Below are 17,895 nucleotides of genomic sequence, written 5' to 3'. Positions count from 1 at the left end.
CTGCCGAATATAACACCCGTGGGTGCAGGATTCTGCTGTTAACGACCAAGCTCATGAACGGAAGCGGGGATAGTTGGCTGGTGCACTCTATTATATGCAAACTCTTGGCGATCTGCATGCCTGGTCTACAATCTACTTTTTTTTATCCACCACTTGTATCGAGTTTAGCAACACACCTACGATGAACGTCATCCGGTCTCACTTTATGTCGATTCTTCGATACAGACTTTCTGGTGGGTCTCTAGAACCACAAGGATATGGGCAATTCGAGATGCAAATCGAGATGCCGAGGATTGATAGACTTACCCAATCTTTATACTCAAGCGGAAATCGTTCCGGGTTTCCGGCCCTATTTCCGGCACACCCGCTCCACCGAGTCCACCCAAAGGAGCCTGTCAACCCATGCTCCAATGTCATTTGTTAATCTATAATCTCGCGTACACCTCCAGTATGGAGTAACCGGATCGCAATGTCTGTGCATGCCCGTGGGACCGTGTCACTATCGTTGAAGGTACTAATACACGGCACGGCCGAGGAGGGTCACCTTGTCTCGAGTAATGCTTCCAAATACCCTGGCAGTCGGCAGGGGTCGTTATGGGACATCTAACTGAGAATTCGGATTCTACGCCGCGAGACCCTACGTTCGAAATTGACTGGGAACAAAATGACAAGGAAAATCCAACTAACTGGCCTTTGTGGTATAAGTGCTTCACTGTTTGGTCTGTGTCACTTACTACAACATGCGTGTAAGTTCTACAATATTTCCCCTTCACATAGTCCATAGCATAGCCCCCTTGCATAGAATTGACAAAGTATCTAAACCTCATTTAGAATACTCTATACCACGTCATACACATCTGGCTCCCCGGGAATCCAAGAATCTTTCGGTGTTACATCTCGGATAGTGGTGCTGATCGGACTGACCACCTACATGATAGGTCTGGGGCTCGGTTGTCTAGTGCTGGCACCTCTGTCTGAAGTGTATGGAAGACGAATAATTTACATCAGTACCAGTGTCTTGTTTACTATACTGGTTTTACCGGTGGCACTGGCACCAAACTTCCCGGCTGTCGTTATCAGCAGGTTCTTCGGTGGGTTCTTCGGCAGTGCCTCGGTAGTAGCTGGACCTGGCACTATAAACGATATAATCCAACCCAAGTACAGAGCGTTAGCATTTAGTCTATGGAGTCTCGGGGCAATGAATGGCCCGGTTCTAGGTACAGCCTAATCCCCTTGAATCACTGCCTTAGTTATCAGCCTGACAGTTTCTAGGCCCTATTATCGGCGGCTTTGTCTACCAGTATCTTGGATGGCGTTGGATCAATTGGATTGTGCTTATATGCGGCGGGGCATCAACTGCATGTCTTTGTTTGGTGAAAGAGACGTACGCACCCGTTCTGCTCAAGAGGCGACGAAAAGCGAAGCAAATCGAAACTGGTGATACGCGATGGTGGACAAAGTATGACAGCCAAGCTGAAGAAAGTATCTGGAAACGGCTGCAGACTAGTCTGAGTCGACCACTCATAATGGCTGTGTTCGAACCTATATGGTGAGTATTCAAGACCGTCCGCCTCTGCGCCACAAACAAGAAGTTGAAAATACAGTTCATGCTAACTAAATAGTTTATTCTGGAACGTATATGTTGGTGTTGTCTACGCAGTGCTATTCCTCTGCTTTGTCGGGTATCCAATTGTGTTTCAGCAACTCCGCGAATGGTCCCCCGGACTGGCAGGACTTGGCTATTTGGGAATTGGCACTGGTATTGCCCTAGCTGTATTCTCAGAACCACTAGTCCGCAACTTCCTCATCGCAAAGCATCCACCCGATCCAGTCACAGGAAAAATCCCACCGGAGGCTTTGGTGCGGCCAATATGCATTGGCGGCATACTGATACCGATTGGAGAGTTCTGGTTTTCTTGGACCGCGCGACCACCTGTCCATTGGATATCATGCGTACTAGCAGGTGTCCCATTTGGGTTGGGGAATGGGCTCGTGTTCATCTATGCCACGAGCTATCTCGCCGCCAGCTATGGTATGTATGCTGCCTCTGCTATCGCTGGAAACTCGGTTGTTAGATATGTGTTTGGCGGAGTATTGCCACTTGCAGGCTCGAAGATGTACAGGGCAATGGGGGTGAATTGGGCGGGTACGATGTTAGCATTGGTGGAGGTATTTCTGACATTTATCCCATTTGTTTTCTATCGATATGGCGCGAGGATCAGGCAGCGCAGTCAGATGGCTTCGAAGATGATCTAGCTGGCTAGTCATTGGTGGCAAAGTTAGGATCGGCTATACGTATTAGTACTTTGGTTCTATACATTAACTTCTATCAACTTGACTTCGGGATATATAGAATCAGTTACTATTCTTCTCTTCTTCATAGGAATTCGATGTTGTGCGAATTACTCTGCGAGTGGGCTATATATATCAGTACTGGGGACTATGATTGAGCACAAACAGTCTAGGAAATTAGAATATAACTATTTCCCTAGAAGTCATCCTTTAAATACGATTCTTGGTGCACTGCACTTCTGAATATATAATCAGTGTCAGTGTTACTCGACTAAAATACTATATGGCGTCAACGCTGTTTCTTGAACAACTGATACCTACACGATCCCGAACACTTAGTATATGAGAGTGTTAATCCTTATATTAGGCCAATTGGACATATACTATGTAAATGCCACACTTTTGAGGTCAAAAGCCACACACAACCATGATCTTTCTATTGTCACCCGAAGTTACTCCGTATTGCGTCAGAACATGGAACAAGCGACTCCATTCGAATAGGCACGAAATGAGTAACTGTCTTACTAGAGAAACATCAGATGCTAAATTCATCAATTACTAATGTTTCACCATGTACTGACTCATTTCGCCATTGCACGTACTTGGCACACAACCAAATGCATGTTGAACTTGGCACACGGAAATACCACGGAATTGTGGGAGGATTTCCGTCTCCGAACATCGAACGTGACCCACACCTTCCTATTTGGGTTTATCCACAACACCTGAATTCCTCCAGTTCTGGGCAGACCACAGCCTAGAGTGTTTTGGTAGCTTTCCTAGCAGTGCAGATCAATTATATCTATGTGTCTATCAGTTGTGCCGGAAACACACGGGCAAGTCCGTACGGCAGATAATTGCGACCACTATCTCCGAACAAGAATCGTGCAATGTGTCCATTGCGAGCTATCGCATTCTGCGACGCCAGGACCCATATGCAGGTCGGCAAAAGCAGCCGGCTTTGCATGGAAGTTCCGATTCTCGACCCATTCAATTTCGGTCGGATGCCGAATGAGGTTATCGTCTACGATATGGTCCAGCTCTACGATGAGACCAGAGAGCTATAAAGAAGTTGAAGGCTGTCCTCTCCCATCTTCTCCATCTACCAACCTCAAGTACTTTTACAGAAGAGAAGAGCCGTCATGAGTCCTCTATCAGGCAAAGTCGCTTTCGTCGCAGGTGCCAATGGCATTAGTGGTTTCGCAATCATCGAGCACTTAGTTCGGCAGCCTAAGACTGAGTGGTATGTCTTGACGGCAATTGACTACATTGGCGAAGTGCTTGTTAGTCTAACAAACCCGATATAGGTCGAAAATTATCGTCACCTCCAGACGCCCCCTGGCATATTTCTGGCCTGATCCTCGTGTGGAATTTGTGGCCGTGGATTTCCTCGAACCGGTAGAGAAGATCGTCGCAAAGCTGAGGAATATCTGTGCGCCTGTTACTCATACATACTTCACCTCGTACGTGCACCATGATGACTTTAGGGTCCTGAAAGAAAAGAACGTACCCTTGTTCAAGAACTTTATGGATGCGGTGGATGAAGTCTGCCCGAATCTGGAGCGGGTTTGCCTTCAAACTGGTGGAAAGGTTAGTCTCCTGTATTTTGGCGCTTCGCTAAGGTACTTGGATTTAATATATAAAAGTTGACTAAGACAACGCCAGTACTACGGTGTTCACCTTGGACCTGTCAAGTTCCCTCTATCGGAGGACATGCCGAGATATGACGATAAGGGTTACAACTTCTACTACGTCCAGGAAGATTATCTGAAGGAGGCGCAGAAAAAACGAAACACATGGTCCTGGAACGTCATCCGCCCGAACGCAATCAATGGATTTGCTCCCCACGGTTGGTCCATCTGGCAGTATCCGAGTACATATCCAGCTAATGAATCTTTGGTATTCCACAGCAAACGGAATGTCCGAAGCCCTAACCGTGGCAATCTACATGTTGATCTGCCGTGAGCTTGGCCAGCCTGCTCAGTTCCCAGGCAACGAGTATTTCTGGAACTCTATCGACGACAATTCTTACGCGCCTAGCTTGGCTGATTTGACTATCCACGCTACGACAAAGGACCACTGCAAGAACGAAGACTTCCTCCATTGCAACGGAGATGTCTTTGTGTGGAAATACCTGTGGCAGGATGTTGCCAAATACTTCGGCGTTGAGGTATGTTATCTCGTATATAAAAAAAGACCTAATCGTGAACTAACAGCCATGACCTAGGCCCCCGAGCCTCAGTTCAACAAGGCCACCGGCCAAGCCGATACTCTCAACAACGAAATCGACATGGTAGAGTGGGCCAAAGACAAGCGTCCCATTTGGGAAGCCGTGGTAAAGAAGTACGGAGGTAAGGTCGAAGCGTTCGACTGGGGCACCTGGGGCTTCTTCAACTGGGCAACCGGCAAGTCTTGGTGCACAATCTCATCCGTTAACAAGGCGAGGAAGTACGGTTGGCAGCGGACAGACGATACCTACGAAACCTGGATTGAGACCTATCGGTCTTTTGAGAATGCAGGTGTGTTGCCTAGCCACACAGCCCTTTAGAAGTATTGTGTGAGTGGCGGTGACAGTTGGACAATATATGCATTCACGGCATATGAGATATACGTATTGGAAGAAGCAAAGTTAGCGTGACTAGACGTATAGAATAGAACTTAGATATGGTATGGTTGATCGGTTAATTAAGACAAAGTCTCTGTAGTAGACAACTGCACTTTTGTTGACCAATTTGTATCTCTCTATCAAAATACATATTTTTTTAATGCGATGGTACTATACTAACTTGTGTGACATGTCTAAGCAAATGATAGCGTGTCTATAGACTAGCCCATAAAGAGACCATGGCATAGTAAAACGACTTGCTACAATCCAAAGCCTATTCTATAACACCTAAGCCCACAGCTTATCCACATCTCAACAGACCAACCCTCGAGCCTAAGACATGAGAGCGCAACCTAATCCTCAGGCGGAAGCATAACATTAGACCCTAGGTCGGTCCCAAACAAAGACTCCAACCATCCCATCTCCATATATGCTGTTCCATCGTGCTGCATCTCACTTGGCTGTGTTCCGGCCATCCATCCATATATATGACCTCCAGGTATGAGGTCACTAGTAAGACTCTGCTCGAAGTCAAAGTCCGCGGTCACAAGGTTCGTTGGCGCGACGGCCCATCCTTCGGAGGTATGCTGAAGCTGTGTTGATGGGGTCATTGAATGAGAAGCATGCATAGGACTCGTGGTAAGGGAAGTTGTGTTTTGATTAGTCAGAGCCGAAATGGGGATATAACTACCCTGTACAGCGGATGTGTGACTTGTAGGATTTTCAAGAGGAAGGGTCGTGGATGACGGCCAGGTTCTGGTGGAGGTTGTCTGCGGGACAGTCTGGGTGTCTCCGCTATAGTTGCGGGATGATGACTGTAGCGCGGAACGACTCGACGCTCTCGTTCTTGAACTAGATAAAACGGACGAGGTGATCTGGTTCAGCCTCCGGATTGTTCGGATCATCTTTCCTGAGACCCATGTCTTGCGGCAGTAGTTCTCGAGTGAGATTGCAGCGTGGAGTGTTATGTTGCCGTACGTTGCTTTGAAAGAGGGCTCTCGGATGATCAGGCCTAGAGTGACAACTGTAGCGCCGACTAGTGGGTGGAGGAAGGGAAATGCAGATGCTGTATATTGGGGGATTTGTTTGAATTCTTGAATAATGTTGCAGGCAATTCGGATGCAGGTGACTTCTGTTTCGAGGATGTCGGCGATGGATTCCTGGGGTGAAGCCCGTTGTTGGAGGATTGGTTTTCGGATGAGCAGGCGGAGGGACAGCCATCGCTGGGTATGTGGTTAGTAACGAAGGAGTGAAATACGGGGAAGGAAGTAAGATGTAGAGGCTTCATACAATTCGCATCAGCATCTGCTGCTTGGCTAGCCATCGAAGTGGGTTAGTTTGCTCAAGATTGGGCGGCTCGGCTTGATAGCTATCGGAGAACTCCGGCCGTACTTCCACTTGGGCTCGGGATATGAGTTGGTCTAGGTATTCTAGTAGACTTGAGCTGGGGATAACGTCCGTCATATTTGCACCGTAGATAGCCTCCCATATTTTCCCCAAAACTCGAGAGTAGCGGGTGGTCGCAGATAAATATGGTATCGGTGTAATGGGATCTTTCGAAAGTGCTGTTTTGATGTCGCTTTCTAGCTCATTGCTTGTCTTAGAGTCTTCCTTGTACCGGGTGAGCCATTCATCGTCCAGATTCTGGGGATGAGGCGCATCAACATTGACATCCTGTATCAGGAATGGGTGACCCGTCTCAATGGCTAATCGGCGATCGAGTGCATAAAGAGACCACCATAGTCGCCGAATCATCTCATCGTTGAAAACTGGCATACGTCGGATGACCTTGGACCGATGAAAGCCTAGATGATGTGCATGCGAGATGGCGAGCGCTAAGAATTTCTCCGCTCTTTCGTTGGCGTCGAGTCGAAAAAGGTATACCACCTGAGGTAGTCACTAATATATTAGCATCGGACATGTATTGCGATTCTGGAGTCAGATCAAATACCATCAAAGCGTAAGTTTGCAAGATAATCGTAGGTCTTGAACACGCCCGAAAGCAGCCTACAAGGTCTCCAATGAGGTCTGTTGCCGCCTCAAAGATACTCCATCCAGCAGAGTGCTTGCCCTCCTCGCTGCTCACCCGAGGTGATTCGGTACATCTTCCCAGTGCGATACAAACCCATACCTGAGCGACCATCATTCTGTAGTCCTTGCTTCTTTGGAACTCATGCTCCGTGGAGGAGAAGCCAGAGTTCCACATATTTGCATAATTGGCCCACAGACTTGGAATATGAAGAAAGGGGTACAGGATGTGAACCTCGTCACAGAAAGTGTGCATGTATCCATCCCATTCCTCCTTGCGTGGATCGATGCCGTATGCATTCAAGACTTTCCGTATATCGACTGCCTCACGCGTCTCTCTGAAGCCACCTAGCGGGGAGCTTGGCGCTGTTAACGATGTACCTGACACCTGGCAGGACATGGGACGCTCTGCATTACCATACGTCACATCCGTACGCTCCAGATGGCCCTCAATTTGATCCAGGGTGTGGGTAATAGAGGATTCACCCGAGAAAGCTGGTACTTGGGATCTAACAACATCCGAGATATCAGAATCCACAGGCCGCCTTGCGGTAGCACCCTGCGGACTTGTTGATCCATGGATCCCTAGTTCTTTGTCAACTGGGCTGTCTTTGTCGCGACCCACTGACTCCAAGACTAGGCTTAGCTGATGCTCAATCCGACTCAGCCAGGACGCGAGGTCTCTTGCAGTTAGTCTGATCGTATCGTCAGCTTGACCTCCTTAGATGGGCGCAGTAATATGCTGAATACTCATACTGATCATCATGGTTATGAAGGCCAGCATCCGCATTGGCCAGCTCCCTGTCCACAACTCCAGACTCCGTCAGCCCGGTTGGTCTTCGGCGCCGCATGTCCACTGTTTGCATGAGGCAATCTCGGCCATTGAGGACACATGGTCGACAGGGGATGCATCCATCACACTAGAATCATTGAAAGGCCTTAGGGACAGATCACACAATGCATTGTGGCTTTCTCACTTTGATTTTTCTTCTCTGGCATTGTCCACTGGAGAATAGACGTGTGGTGTCAGCGAGGTTGCTGTGACTGAGTATTTTCTGGTTCCGTACCAAGCTTTTGACACGTATTTTCCTCGTTTGTGGCGCTTTGGAGCAGGTTCAGTTGGCAAGCCCTCGTGGCTATCGGAAGCCCCATCATCGTTCTCCCGGTAGTCCCGAGGTTGTTGCTGCTGGTCAGCAGTTTCCCTGTCGCGCTGTTGTCGCACCATTCTATGGAAAGCATCAATATAAATGCTCTGCGCTAATGAAGCTATGACATTTCGCTGAACTCGATCACTACGTTGAGTGACACTGGAGAGTATGTCTCAGAGCGACGATCTCCTAAAACTCGTGACGAAAGCCTCGCTTAGTCATCGCCTGCTACACCGGAGTAAAGTACCGGAGTATTGTCGTTACTCTTGCTCCCTACTTCATTAGTTTTATGTTTATATAGATAGTTATTACGGTATCAGATTGTTAATACTGAGTTTGCAGTTTGTGCTAGTACTTACCCGAGTAGTTAGATGTTTGCTAAATCTGACTATTGACACGGTCATGTCGACCACAGCCAAGAAAGCTACTGTAATATAGTATCAAAGGGCGATCTATAATCAGCATAATTTATCACATTAGCAGGTTTCTTCAGATACCAATATCTGTCTGTCCGAAAGTTACGTAGCAATAGTCTCGCGGACGGGGTTTCAAACTCTGTCAAATGCAATATCAAGCATTTCAGCAACACAAACAAGACATTGATCGCGTACACATGTCAATTAATAAAATGAGCTAATTATAGTTCACGTACTAATGCTGTGCAACACTCAGTGCTATTCCGTAAGGCAGGTAGAAGGCCCTTGAAAACTCAGGGTCCAGTGCTGATCACTCACCTCTTAGGGTTAACTCCGAGGTTTATCTGAAATCGTGGTCGTAGCCGAGCATACCAAAGCCTTTCGGAAGCTTCCTGCCTTCGAATCGAGGTTAATGGAGATCTAAGTGGCGTAAAGCTTATTGTTCATGAAATGTCCTGATTTATCCATAACAAGTATGACATCATCCTCCTGCCTGTCGTTCTCTGTGCCGAGTTATCCAAGATATATCCATCTATCGTACCTCATGTGAAAGGATCGGCATCAGGAATCGGCCCCACGGGGTAAGACCCCCCTCCAACAAGTTCAAACTGCGAACAACTTGCCACAACAGCTTTAGGAAGGACTCTATTCTACCCCCCTTCCCCCCTCCCTACTTATTTGCGTCTTCTAGCAACTTTTGCCGAAAGCAATTGTATTCCCATCGCAGGGCACGTGACCGAGAGCTAAATTGGCCTTGAGCTCAGCCCTTGCGTCTTTGCTTGGGAAGAGGAAGTCCAACAAGTAATCTAAGACACTCTTTTGAATATGTCAAAAGGTAATGCTGAGCAAAGCTCATTCAAGTTAGAGGAGAACGAGAACGAGAGCGCTTTTGTTCCAAAGCCGACATTTTTTCAGAGATGGAAGGCCCATATAAAAAAATGGTGGTGGCTATATCTGATCGGTCTAGCCTGTGTTGTCTTGGTCACTGTCCTTCCAATGTGAGCTCCACTCCTGAGTACGTTCTGAGATCCCAGTTAATCGGTCAAAAAGTGTTTACGCTGGAGTTCCTCGCTTTGCCAATGATCGCATCAATAAGTACACGTTCGACTTCGACGGCTTGTCTATCACAAATCCGACGCCAAACTCGTTCCATGTGCGGCAATCGCAACAGTTCCATGTTGGGATGGGTAGTGGGCATCTGTCTGAGTTTGATGCTTCCATGCACTACTCGGGGTCTGATACTCCCTTTGCTGTTCTCCCTTTCCCCCGCATCGACTTCAGAAACGATGCTAGTCTCGACATTGACCAGGACTTGGACTTGTCTTGTGTCAGCTGTTTCTCAAAGCTGGCTGAGGATGCAGTTAGGAGCGAAGAAATCTCAGTTCTGATCACTGGAAAGCCAACCCTCAAGGTGCAAGCACTGCCCACTGCCCATCTGGACATTCATAAAACGGTGACTTTGCCAGGTACGTTATTACATACGTTATTCTCCGACGTTTGACATACGGCGTATCAGTAGACGGCTAATGGCTTTCACTTTAGGACTAAACGTTGAGGGTTAGTCAGTATGTATCGGCATATGCTATAATCCTACTAATCAGTTGTCGTATTCTAGAATTCATGAAGCGTGACGACGCTTTCAACGTTACCAAGCTTGATCTTATAAATCCTCGTACAAACGATGGGTACAATGTAAACGCCACCATTGTCTTCAATACCCCAGCCGCAATTAGTGTTGAAATGGTAAGTTGTGATTCCACTCCGACTAGCAAGCTTTTAACGGATGAAACGTTTCTTTTCACCGATTGAATATATGCTAAAACCTGGTCAACGAAGGGTGCCGTCAGCTTCAATCTTACCATAGATGACTCGAACCTGGGGTATATTGACATCCCGGACCTGACTCTTCGGAACGGCACGTCCACGGCGATTGTGCTTGGTGATTTAGATATAAAACTTCTCATACGAAAGGGATTATGGGAGAGTAGTAATTCCAACTATGGAAAGGTCACGATCGGTATCCACGGCAATCGGAGCGTGTACAATGGGGAAGAAATTCCCTACTTTACAGCGGCCGTCAAGGCAATCTCGGCATCGACAACGATTAACTTGTTTGATTATGTCTCGGACATCCTAGGCGGGTGATAGAATGTTTTGTTCCTGTGTCATTTCTCGAGAGATTATTTCCCTTTTTTCTCTTTTGATTGCTGTTAGTATTACCAAGACTCATATTTGCCTTCTGCGGTTCACAGGCCGTGGGCGTCATGTTTCGGGGTAGACAATAATAAATATAGCTTTAGCCGTGAAGGCTCCTAAAGGGGTAGGGTGGCTGCAGCTATAGTTCATCTTCAGCTTTGATATTTTTTAGATTAGTTGATTTCATACCTCGGCATACTTCTAGAATTTGTATGTCAAGGAGAGGTTGGATCAAAGCATACAGGCATTCTAAGCTTAATACTGCAGTATGCACGGAATTCCGACTACCGCTGGAACGGGTACGGAGATAGGACTTAAGGGTGGAGTCTTATTGGACGAAAAACGGATGCTCCTCGGAATTCCGAACAGAGACATTGATCAATGTATTGATCGCCTCTCAACCAGTGCATATATAACGTTTGACAAGTACACCGAAATAAGTCAATAAATGAACAATATATTTCCTGATCCTAGTAATAGCATAAGTATTCATTCATTCGCTGCTTTTTCTATCATTTGCAACACAGAGAGTGAACTGTGAATCCCCGACATCTTAACGATGGACATCTTACTTCGTGAAAGCTCGTTCGGCCGGTTACTGAATTTTGCCTCGAATGGCCAGATATTTCCACATCGTGATCTTAATATTCCAAAGCATGAAGAAACTACCAGTTCAAGCTCCTCTTGCCCTGAAGCCCCTCGCCACGTATTGATCGATTTCAGCGGGCCCAACGATCCGGATATGCCCAGAAATTGGCCCACGTTAGCCAAGACAGTCGTGATGGTGGATGTTATGCTGCTAAACTTCAGCTTCTATGCGGCGTCGGCAATCTTCACACCAAGCATTCCGCGGATTGAAGAGGTCTTTGGCGCTACCACTGCGGAGGGTACGCTGGGACTCTCGCTTTTTGTTATTGCATATGGCATTGGGCCACTCATTGTACGTGTATTTACTTGTTTGGTGTCAAATATAGACTAACAATGGATCTACCTAAGCTTTCACCATTATCAAACCTGCCCTCTATCGGACGTACACCAGTCTATGTCCTCGGTTCTCTTGCATTTTGTTTGTTTAACATAGGCACTGCGCTAGCGAAGAACCTGCATACTATCCTTATATTGAGATTCTTTGGGGGCTTCATTGGGAGTGCGCCGATTAGTGTAGGCGGTGCTACGCTGATGGAGGTATATGGACCCACCGAGATTCCGTATGCCATTGCATTGTACGCAGTCAGCGGAGTTTGTGGGCCGATTTTAGGACCGGTACGGAAATCACCCAGTTTGCTTTCTGTGCTTTTACTTACTGCGGCATGATAGATCCTCGGGACACTGGTAATGTGCGTGTTCAAGTCTCCTTACATGGCAACCCCATACTGATAATCTGTGATTAGAGAGCGTTGGAAGACATGGACTGCAACTCTATGGCTTCTTTCCGGAGTCACAGCTTTCACTACCGTGTTTATTTTCTTCTTGTTACCTGAGACGTTGTATTCGAATATCCTTCTTCGTCGAGCACAACGGCTCCGTGACCAGACAGGGAATCCGGCTTACCAAAGCCAAGCGGACATCGACACCCCGCAGTCTAACCTTGCGATACGCATAGTGAAGCAAACGATGGATGATTTCAAGCTATCTTGCATGGATCCGGTCATCCTATTTGTTAATATGCACACTATGTTGATATACGGGGTACTCTACTTGTGGTTTGAATTTTTCCCATTCGGTATGTCACAATGCGAAGAACCTCTCTGCATCTACTTACAATCCCTTTAGTTTTTGACGGAATCTACCACTTCACCGCAATTCAACAAGGCCGTAAGTATTCCTCCAGCCTCCTCCAGCCTTAGACTAACACTCCCTTAAGTTGCATTCTTCGGTATCCTTGTCGGCGCAGTCGTGTCTGTCATTACATACGTGCTGTGGTTATATTTCTCTTACCAGCCACGAGTTGCGAAACCAGAAGCCATCGTTGAGCCCGAAGCCCGCCTTGTCCCCGGACAGGTTGGGGCCATCTGTATCCCAGTTTGTCTCTTCATGTTTGCATGGACCTCTCGTGAAAGGTAAGCCCATCATAACAAGCGTCTCGCAGACCAGACACTAATCAACGATACAAGCGTACACTGGATCGTCCCTATCGTCGGTACAGCCTTCTTCGCACCGGGATTCTACCTGACCTTCCAATCTATCCTTAACTATCTAGGAGAGTCTTACCCACGATATGTGGCAAGTGTATTCGCCGGCAACACATTCTTCCGAAGCTCATTCGGCGGAGCGTTACCTTTAGCCGCCCCAAGGATGTTGCAGTCACTGGGTATTGGGTGGGCGTCGAGTACGCTAGGATTCATATCCATAGCTATGGTTCCTCTGCCATTTATCTTGGAACGCGTAAGCAGCCCCGCTATTTCTTGAAGACCAACGTTTCTAATGAATGACAAATCAGTACGGCAAAAGACTCCGCTCATGGAGCAAGTATGCGAACTAGGCACCTTACCACCTATACAAAGCATGACTACCCTACAAGAAACATCTTATTGTATAGAAAGGAAGGAGGGCATGATTCTTGGACACGGTCAGGGTGTTGAGACGATGCCGTCATCAGTGGAACCTCTATCCACTGTCATGTATACGTACCAGGAATTGTCTCCTCCCTACCGAACTACCCCGAAAGTGGCCTTGAACTGAGGGGCATATAGAGTCGCTTTAAAACGGAACCCTGTTTATCTAGCGTTGAGATATCAAACTGCATGTTACAGTATAATCTATTTCTATAATAATAACCCTTAAAGAGTTGATCTCTACCTGATCAGATCGCAAGGAAGCTGCGATGGGATACTGCTCTAAAAATGCTTCAACGACCACCCTCGACGAATTTAGAAGTCGCGATCCAGTTATAGAATCATTCAGCGTGAGGGCTACGCCCAAAATGATCCGACATACAAACCTCCCAGAAATCAATCCCGTCTTAGATCTATCACCAATAACATTTTATCTCTATTCCATATCCACTCCATTACTACAACACAACACTCCTTCCCAAGTCCCTCAAGAAAGCCAGATATGGCCCCGAGACGCATCTACACACGCACCACCAAGTACGACACGTATCGTCCACAAGACAAAAAAAGGCAAAGGCAAACAACCCGAAGCAAAAAAAGAAGACTTAGGCAAATACTGCTACGCAAAGGTCACAGCAAATGTCGCACGTAAAGACGGCTACATGATGTTTTATCAAGCCTGTGGACGTCTCATCATACAAAGAAAGTGGGAGATCATTCACCGTACGACCTTATATTCCGAGGATGAAATCAAGGCCGAAGATGGACACACCATGTCGGTTCTGGTGAACTCGAGTGGGAGTGAGCCAACCGAAAACGAGATCTTGGAAAGCTTTTGGAAGGCTCTTGAACCGGCCCGGAAGAACATCATGGAACTTAATCAGAAGCAGTGGGACGTGATTGAAAAGGTGTTCAAGACCGCTGTAGAGGCTGGTCTTGAGGGGGTCCAAGTGACTCTCTTGAAAGCAATCGATGATCTTTTCAAGATCGATTTGCCTGAGGAGGCTAGCAGTTCCAAAGGGGCTTGAGCTGGGTGGACGGCATTTTGTGGTCTTCACAGTGACCATTTTATCCTTCGAAATTGCTGGTATTTGTATTCTAAGCATGCTGGTACTTGCTATTTTCTTTCCTTTGGGCAATGAAGAATTAGAAATTGAGGATGGGAGAGGCGGTGGTTGAGCAAAACTGGAACAAGATTCTTTTCATTACTTGTATGATCATTATGGTCGCAAACTCTTTTGCTTTTCTTTTCAGTCGATGATATGGGAATTCTGGGTCAAAGGTTACTATCACGTATTGCTATTACTATATCAAAGACTAGCTAAAATTAGCAGAACAAAAGCGGTCCATTCACGTCCAGCAAGAGCCCTCAAGTGTAAATTCTTCCCAGTGTGCAAGACCCTTTGAAGATGGTAACCCTATGATACTTCATCTTGATGTCGTTATTCACCCAAGTGCCAACTAGACGATCTAACCCACTCACGTTGAATGGTACATTGTAACAAAGGCAAAGATATATAACCCACATCTCTGGCTCTAAACGACACTAAAGCTAAGTACGGCATGAAGTGCGTCCGGTGTTGCAATTGTAGTTAGTCTGCGGAAGGCACTTATCCTTGGGCAGTATCATACCAAGTCGCCTATTAATCCAACAAAGTAGCCGATGTTTGTCTTGAAATCTAATCTCTGCGTGGTGAAGACTATACCCGGATGCTACAGCCTTATCCAACATTTACACAGGATACTGAATAATAGAAACAAGGGGAGAAAAGAAGTAAGGAAAAGGGTCAAGAACCTAGTGTCAATGATCCTCAGAGGCACTTCTGCTTGTATCAAACCTACCTGCTCTATACTGTTCCTGGATCAAAATACGGGAGTCTCTGCCTTTCACTTCGTTCGTCTAGAGCTATCGCAGTTACCTCTCTATGGTAATATTATCACCACTTATTATACATAAGTATAATACCAAGTACCCTGCAGTAAGCTTGGGCTTTCTCCTTGGCCGTGATGGACAAAAGAACTTCGAGGCCTGTTTTCCAAGATACCTAACCCTCCTACCAAATACTCCCAAGTCCCGCTCCAGTTGCTGGCATTGCCTCTCTCGCAATATAGTCTCCTCATGCGGTCTCGGTAAAAAGGAAAGAGGCACATGCCTTGACATAGATTTGTTTCAGAAGCCCTTTGTCCATCTAGATATATTCCATCAATATAATGGACTTTTACAACAGATCCATTTGTTTGAATTCCCACATATAAGCAAGGTACGGCATTGTAGCCGGATAATAATCGTCTCAAGTCTCGTTGTACTGAACTTCAAAAGCCTCATTATAGAGAATTGGTATGAAACCAACAATAATTCAGTAGCATTCCTTAACCTTTCTGAAATCCTTTCAGGGAAGTACCTAATGCAAAATCCTCGTAAGAAAGTCTCCTTGTTCTTTATCTGCAATTGTACAATGGAAAGAGCCTAGAGTGGGACGGACCTACTCCTGTTGTCTAGCATTTCTTTATACCAGCCTCTGTGGCACTCTACTAATCAACATAGACGGGATATAGCCCATTCAAAATTGCAGTATAGAATATTACATCACTGGGTTGGTCTTCTGCTTGACCAAAGGCTCATCATATGGAAACTCAACAACTAATGACATCTTCCATATAGATAGTCTATTCAGTCCAGGAACCCATATAGATAGTCTATTCAGTCCAGGAACGGCTTAGTATAAATACCCTCTTCACTTCCCATATGTCCTTCCACCTACAATCACAACCATCTACTCATATTTACTTTAGATCACCATCTCAAACACCACTACCTATCTATCAACATAAAATGGATAATCCGATTAACGAGAACCTATGTGCGGTGTTCTTTCTCGAAAAGAAAAAAGACAGTCCCCACGATTCGCAGGGCAGGGTACCTAAGAAGGATGCGGATTTTTGGAAGCTGATACATCAGCTCGTTAAATCCGGAACATTTAAGATCCTTGACAGACATGCAGTACCACCAGACGCGGATAGCACTACTGTTTATGTGTGCCCCCTATATGGTGAACGCGGTGTGTGGAATAGACAAAGAGTTCCATCATCATCAAGTGATGAAGACCTCATTCTGGCTTTGTCAGTCCATGCTTTGGAAAACCGTCTAGAGGCTCTGCAAGACGATTTGATAGACCTGGTGGCATAGTTTACCATATACACGGGTGTATTAGGCCGAAAACAAGTACCTCTGTGTGCATTTCGACAGCTACTCGAGGTACCAGAAAAGATATATCAAAAAAAGATAAAAAAAAAAAAAAAAAAAAAAAAAAAAAAAAAAAAAAATAGAAATAAAAAATAAAAAATAAATGAAAAGGGCCGATAAGGCCAAACCAAACTACATTGTTTTGCATTAACTCGTAACTTCTAGCTAATAGTATTATTGATTTATGGAAGTTCATCTATCCAGCACATGGTAGGTGAACCTGAGGAGCTCTGTATTGATCGGGCTCACAATGGTCTTCGCGGAGATTAATCAATAAATGCAGTTACGCAGCTGGTACTAAGATTCCCATGTTAACTGATTCGAAGAAGGACTGTATCTTGTGGAATCTTGGGGCTAACAAATATGTGTCTTAAAATACTTTTGACTGGGGAGTAAAGATAAAGTGAACATTTGTGGTTATCGTTGCATTTACTGTATGGTAGGTCTTCGAGATTTGTGGCTCCACTAGACTCTAAGTTGCTACAGGGAATTCACATGTCGCTGTGATTGTTATACGACAGCTGCAATGTAGAGGACCCATATATTCCAGTAATAATAAATCTAGGACCTCATTCTTCGTTGACCTGTAATCCCCGAATCATTCAACCGTGAACCTGTCCCCTGGTGGGAACAATCCTGCTGCATTTTCCAATCACCGATTCATTTTAACGTAGTATGAAACATATTGATGAAAGATGGACTGAGAGGTGATAAGGCACTTTCCTATGTCCTTCAAAGTACAAGAGCTGTATTGCAATTTCCAGTCGAGGCAAGATATTGGGCATTGGGCCAGGGGCTTAGCAGAATAACCATTGGCAATACCCGGATACACTTCTATTCCTTCGGTTAGAAGACAACACATATAGGAGTGCCTGTATTCTCGCTGGTTATATAAATGCACTGATGGAAAAGCCCACGTAGTTGTGGAAAATCTGCGAATGCCGCTTCGCATAAACTAAGATCCCAGAAGAACAATCTGTTACAGAGAGACTGTCTACCGACATTTGGTATTTATCTGGGTAGGAATGGTCATATATGCAAATTCCAGGAGTCACCCACGGCTGGCAATCTGAAGCTCCCATTTATCTGTGACCAGACGGTATATACATAATTAACACTGTGTGCCTCACTTGCAGTCACCGCACAATATCTTCCTAAAGTCTTCTTATTATGTACTTTCTCTCCTGTACATCGTCCAAGAAAACCTCTTAAGACATTAGCACTCTTGGCTGAGATCAAAACCCATCTTCAGTCTGCGATCACGAGAACAACGAATGAACTTCTATAGCCAAAAAGCAGCGAAGTGCCCACACTTAGGTAGGCAAAATGCCTTGGTTTGCACGTGTTCGAACTGAGTTTGCTCGGAGGGTCAAGTCTGAAAATCCCACGGAAGCAGAAAGACTTCAAAATA

At 45.9% G+C, this 17,895-nt stretch overlaps 8 protein-coding genes across 8 annotated transcripts; 5 read left to right on the top strand and 3 right to left on the bottom strand.

Annotated features, from left to right (window-relative positions):
• Positions 1–594: 594 nt before the first annotated feature.
• On the top strand, positions 595–2,256 carry AO090102000192 (MFS transporter; the record flags this gene model as incomplete). The annotated part of the gene is made up of 4 exons (XM_023236936.1): positions 595–746; positions 832–1,217; positions 1,273–1,549; positions 1,623–2,256. The coding sequence occupies 4 exons, from the start codon at positions 595–597 to the stop codon at positions 2,254–2,256; spliced, it is 1,449 nt and encodes a 482-aa protein (XP_023091713.1).
• Positions 2,257–3,434: 1,178 nt separating this feature from the next.
• On the top strand, positions 3,435–4,840 carry AO090102000193 (SDR family oxidoreductase; the record flags this gene model as incomplete). Its single annotated transcript, XM_001822370.1, has 5 exons — positions 3,435–3,535; positions 3,600–3,882; positions 3,958–4,141; positions 4,203–4,462; positions 4,520–4,840. The coding sequence occupies 5 exons, from the start codon at positions 3,435–3,437 to the stop codon at positions 4,838–4,840; spliced, it is 1,149 nt and encodes a 382-aa protein (XP_001822422.1).
• A 410-nt stretch (positions 4,841–5,250) lies between these two features.
• On the bottom strand, positions 5,251–5,802 carry AO090102000194 (uncharacterized protein; the record flags this gene model as incomplete). The annotated part of the gene is made up of 1 exon (XM_023236935.1): positions 5,251–5,802. One exon carries the CDS (start codon positions 5,800–5,802, stop codon positions 5,251–5,253), a length of 552 nt encoding a protein of 183 aa, XP_023091714.1.
• A 131-nt stretch (positions 5,803–5,933) lies between these two features.
• On the bottom strand, positions 5,934–7,691 carry AO090102000195 (fungal specific transcription factor domain-containing protein; the record flags this gene model as incomplete). The annotated part of the gene is given in 4 exon segments (XM_023236934.1): positions 5,934–6,179; positions 6,188–6,784; positions 6,909–7,510; positions 7,682–7,691. Coding segments are annotated over 4 exon segments (1,455 nt in total).
• Positions 7,692–7,748: 57 nt separating this feature from the next.
• AO090102000196 (uncharacterized protein) lies at positions 7,749–8,150 on the bottom strand (the record flags this gene model as incomplete). Its single annotated transcript, XM_023236933.1, has 2 exons — positions 7,749–7,845; positions 7,903–8,150. The coding sequence occupies 2 exons, from the start codon at positions 8,148–8,150 to the stop codon at positions 7,749–7,751; spliced, it is 345 nt and encodes a 114-aa protein (XP_023091716.1).
• Positions 8,151–9,672: 1,522 nt separating this feature from the next.
• Positions 9,673–10,298, top strand: AO090102000197 (DUF3712 domain-containing protein; the record flags this gene model as incomplete). The annotated part of the gene is made up of 2 exons (XM_023236932.1): positions 9,673–9,955; positions 10,105–10,298. 2 exons carry the CDS (start codon positions 9,673–9,675, stop codon positions 10,296–10,298), a joined length of 477 nt encoding a protein of 158 aa, XP_023091717.1.
• Positions 10,299–11,244: 946 nt separating this feature from the next.
• On the top strand, positions 11,245–13,167 carry AO090102000198 (MFS transporter; the record flags this gene model as incomplete). Its single annotated transcript, XM_001822375.1, has 8 exons — positions 11,245–11,625; positions 11,682–11,948; positions 12,003–12,022; positions 12,077–12,408; positions 12,459–12,500; positions 12,550–12,745; positions 12,800–13,070; positions 13,126–13,167. The coding sequence occupies 8 exons, from the start codon at positions 11,245–11,247 to the stop codon at positions 13,165–13,167; spliced, it is 1,551 nt and encodes a 516-aa protein (XP_001822427.1).
• Positions 13,168–13,509: 342 nt separating this feature from the next.
• On the top strand, positions 13,510–14,268 carry AO090102000199 (uncharacterized protein; the record flags this gene model as incomplete). The annotated part of the gene is made up of 1 exon (XM_001822376.3): positions 13,510–14,268. One exon carries the CDS (start codon positions 13,510–13,512, stop codon positions 14,266–14,268), a length of 759 nt encoding a protein of 252 aa, XP_001822428.3.
• Positions 14,269–17,895: the final 3,627 nt, after the last annotated feature.

Source organism: Aspergillus oryzae, chromosome 4 (assembly GCF_000184455.2).
Source record: "Aspergillus oryzae RIB40 DNA, chromosome 4".
Lineage (NCBI taxonomy): Eukaryota > Fungi > Ascomycota > Eurotiomycetes > Eurotiales > Aspergillaceae > Aspergillus > Aspergillus oryzae.
This window is presented reverse-complemented; position numbering and strand designations above follow the sequence as displayed.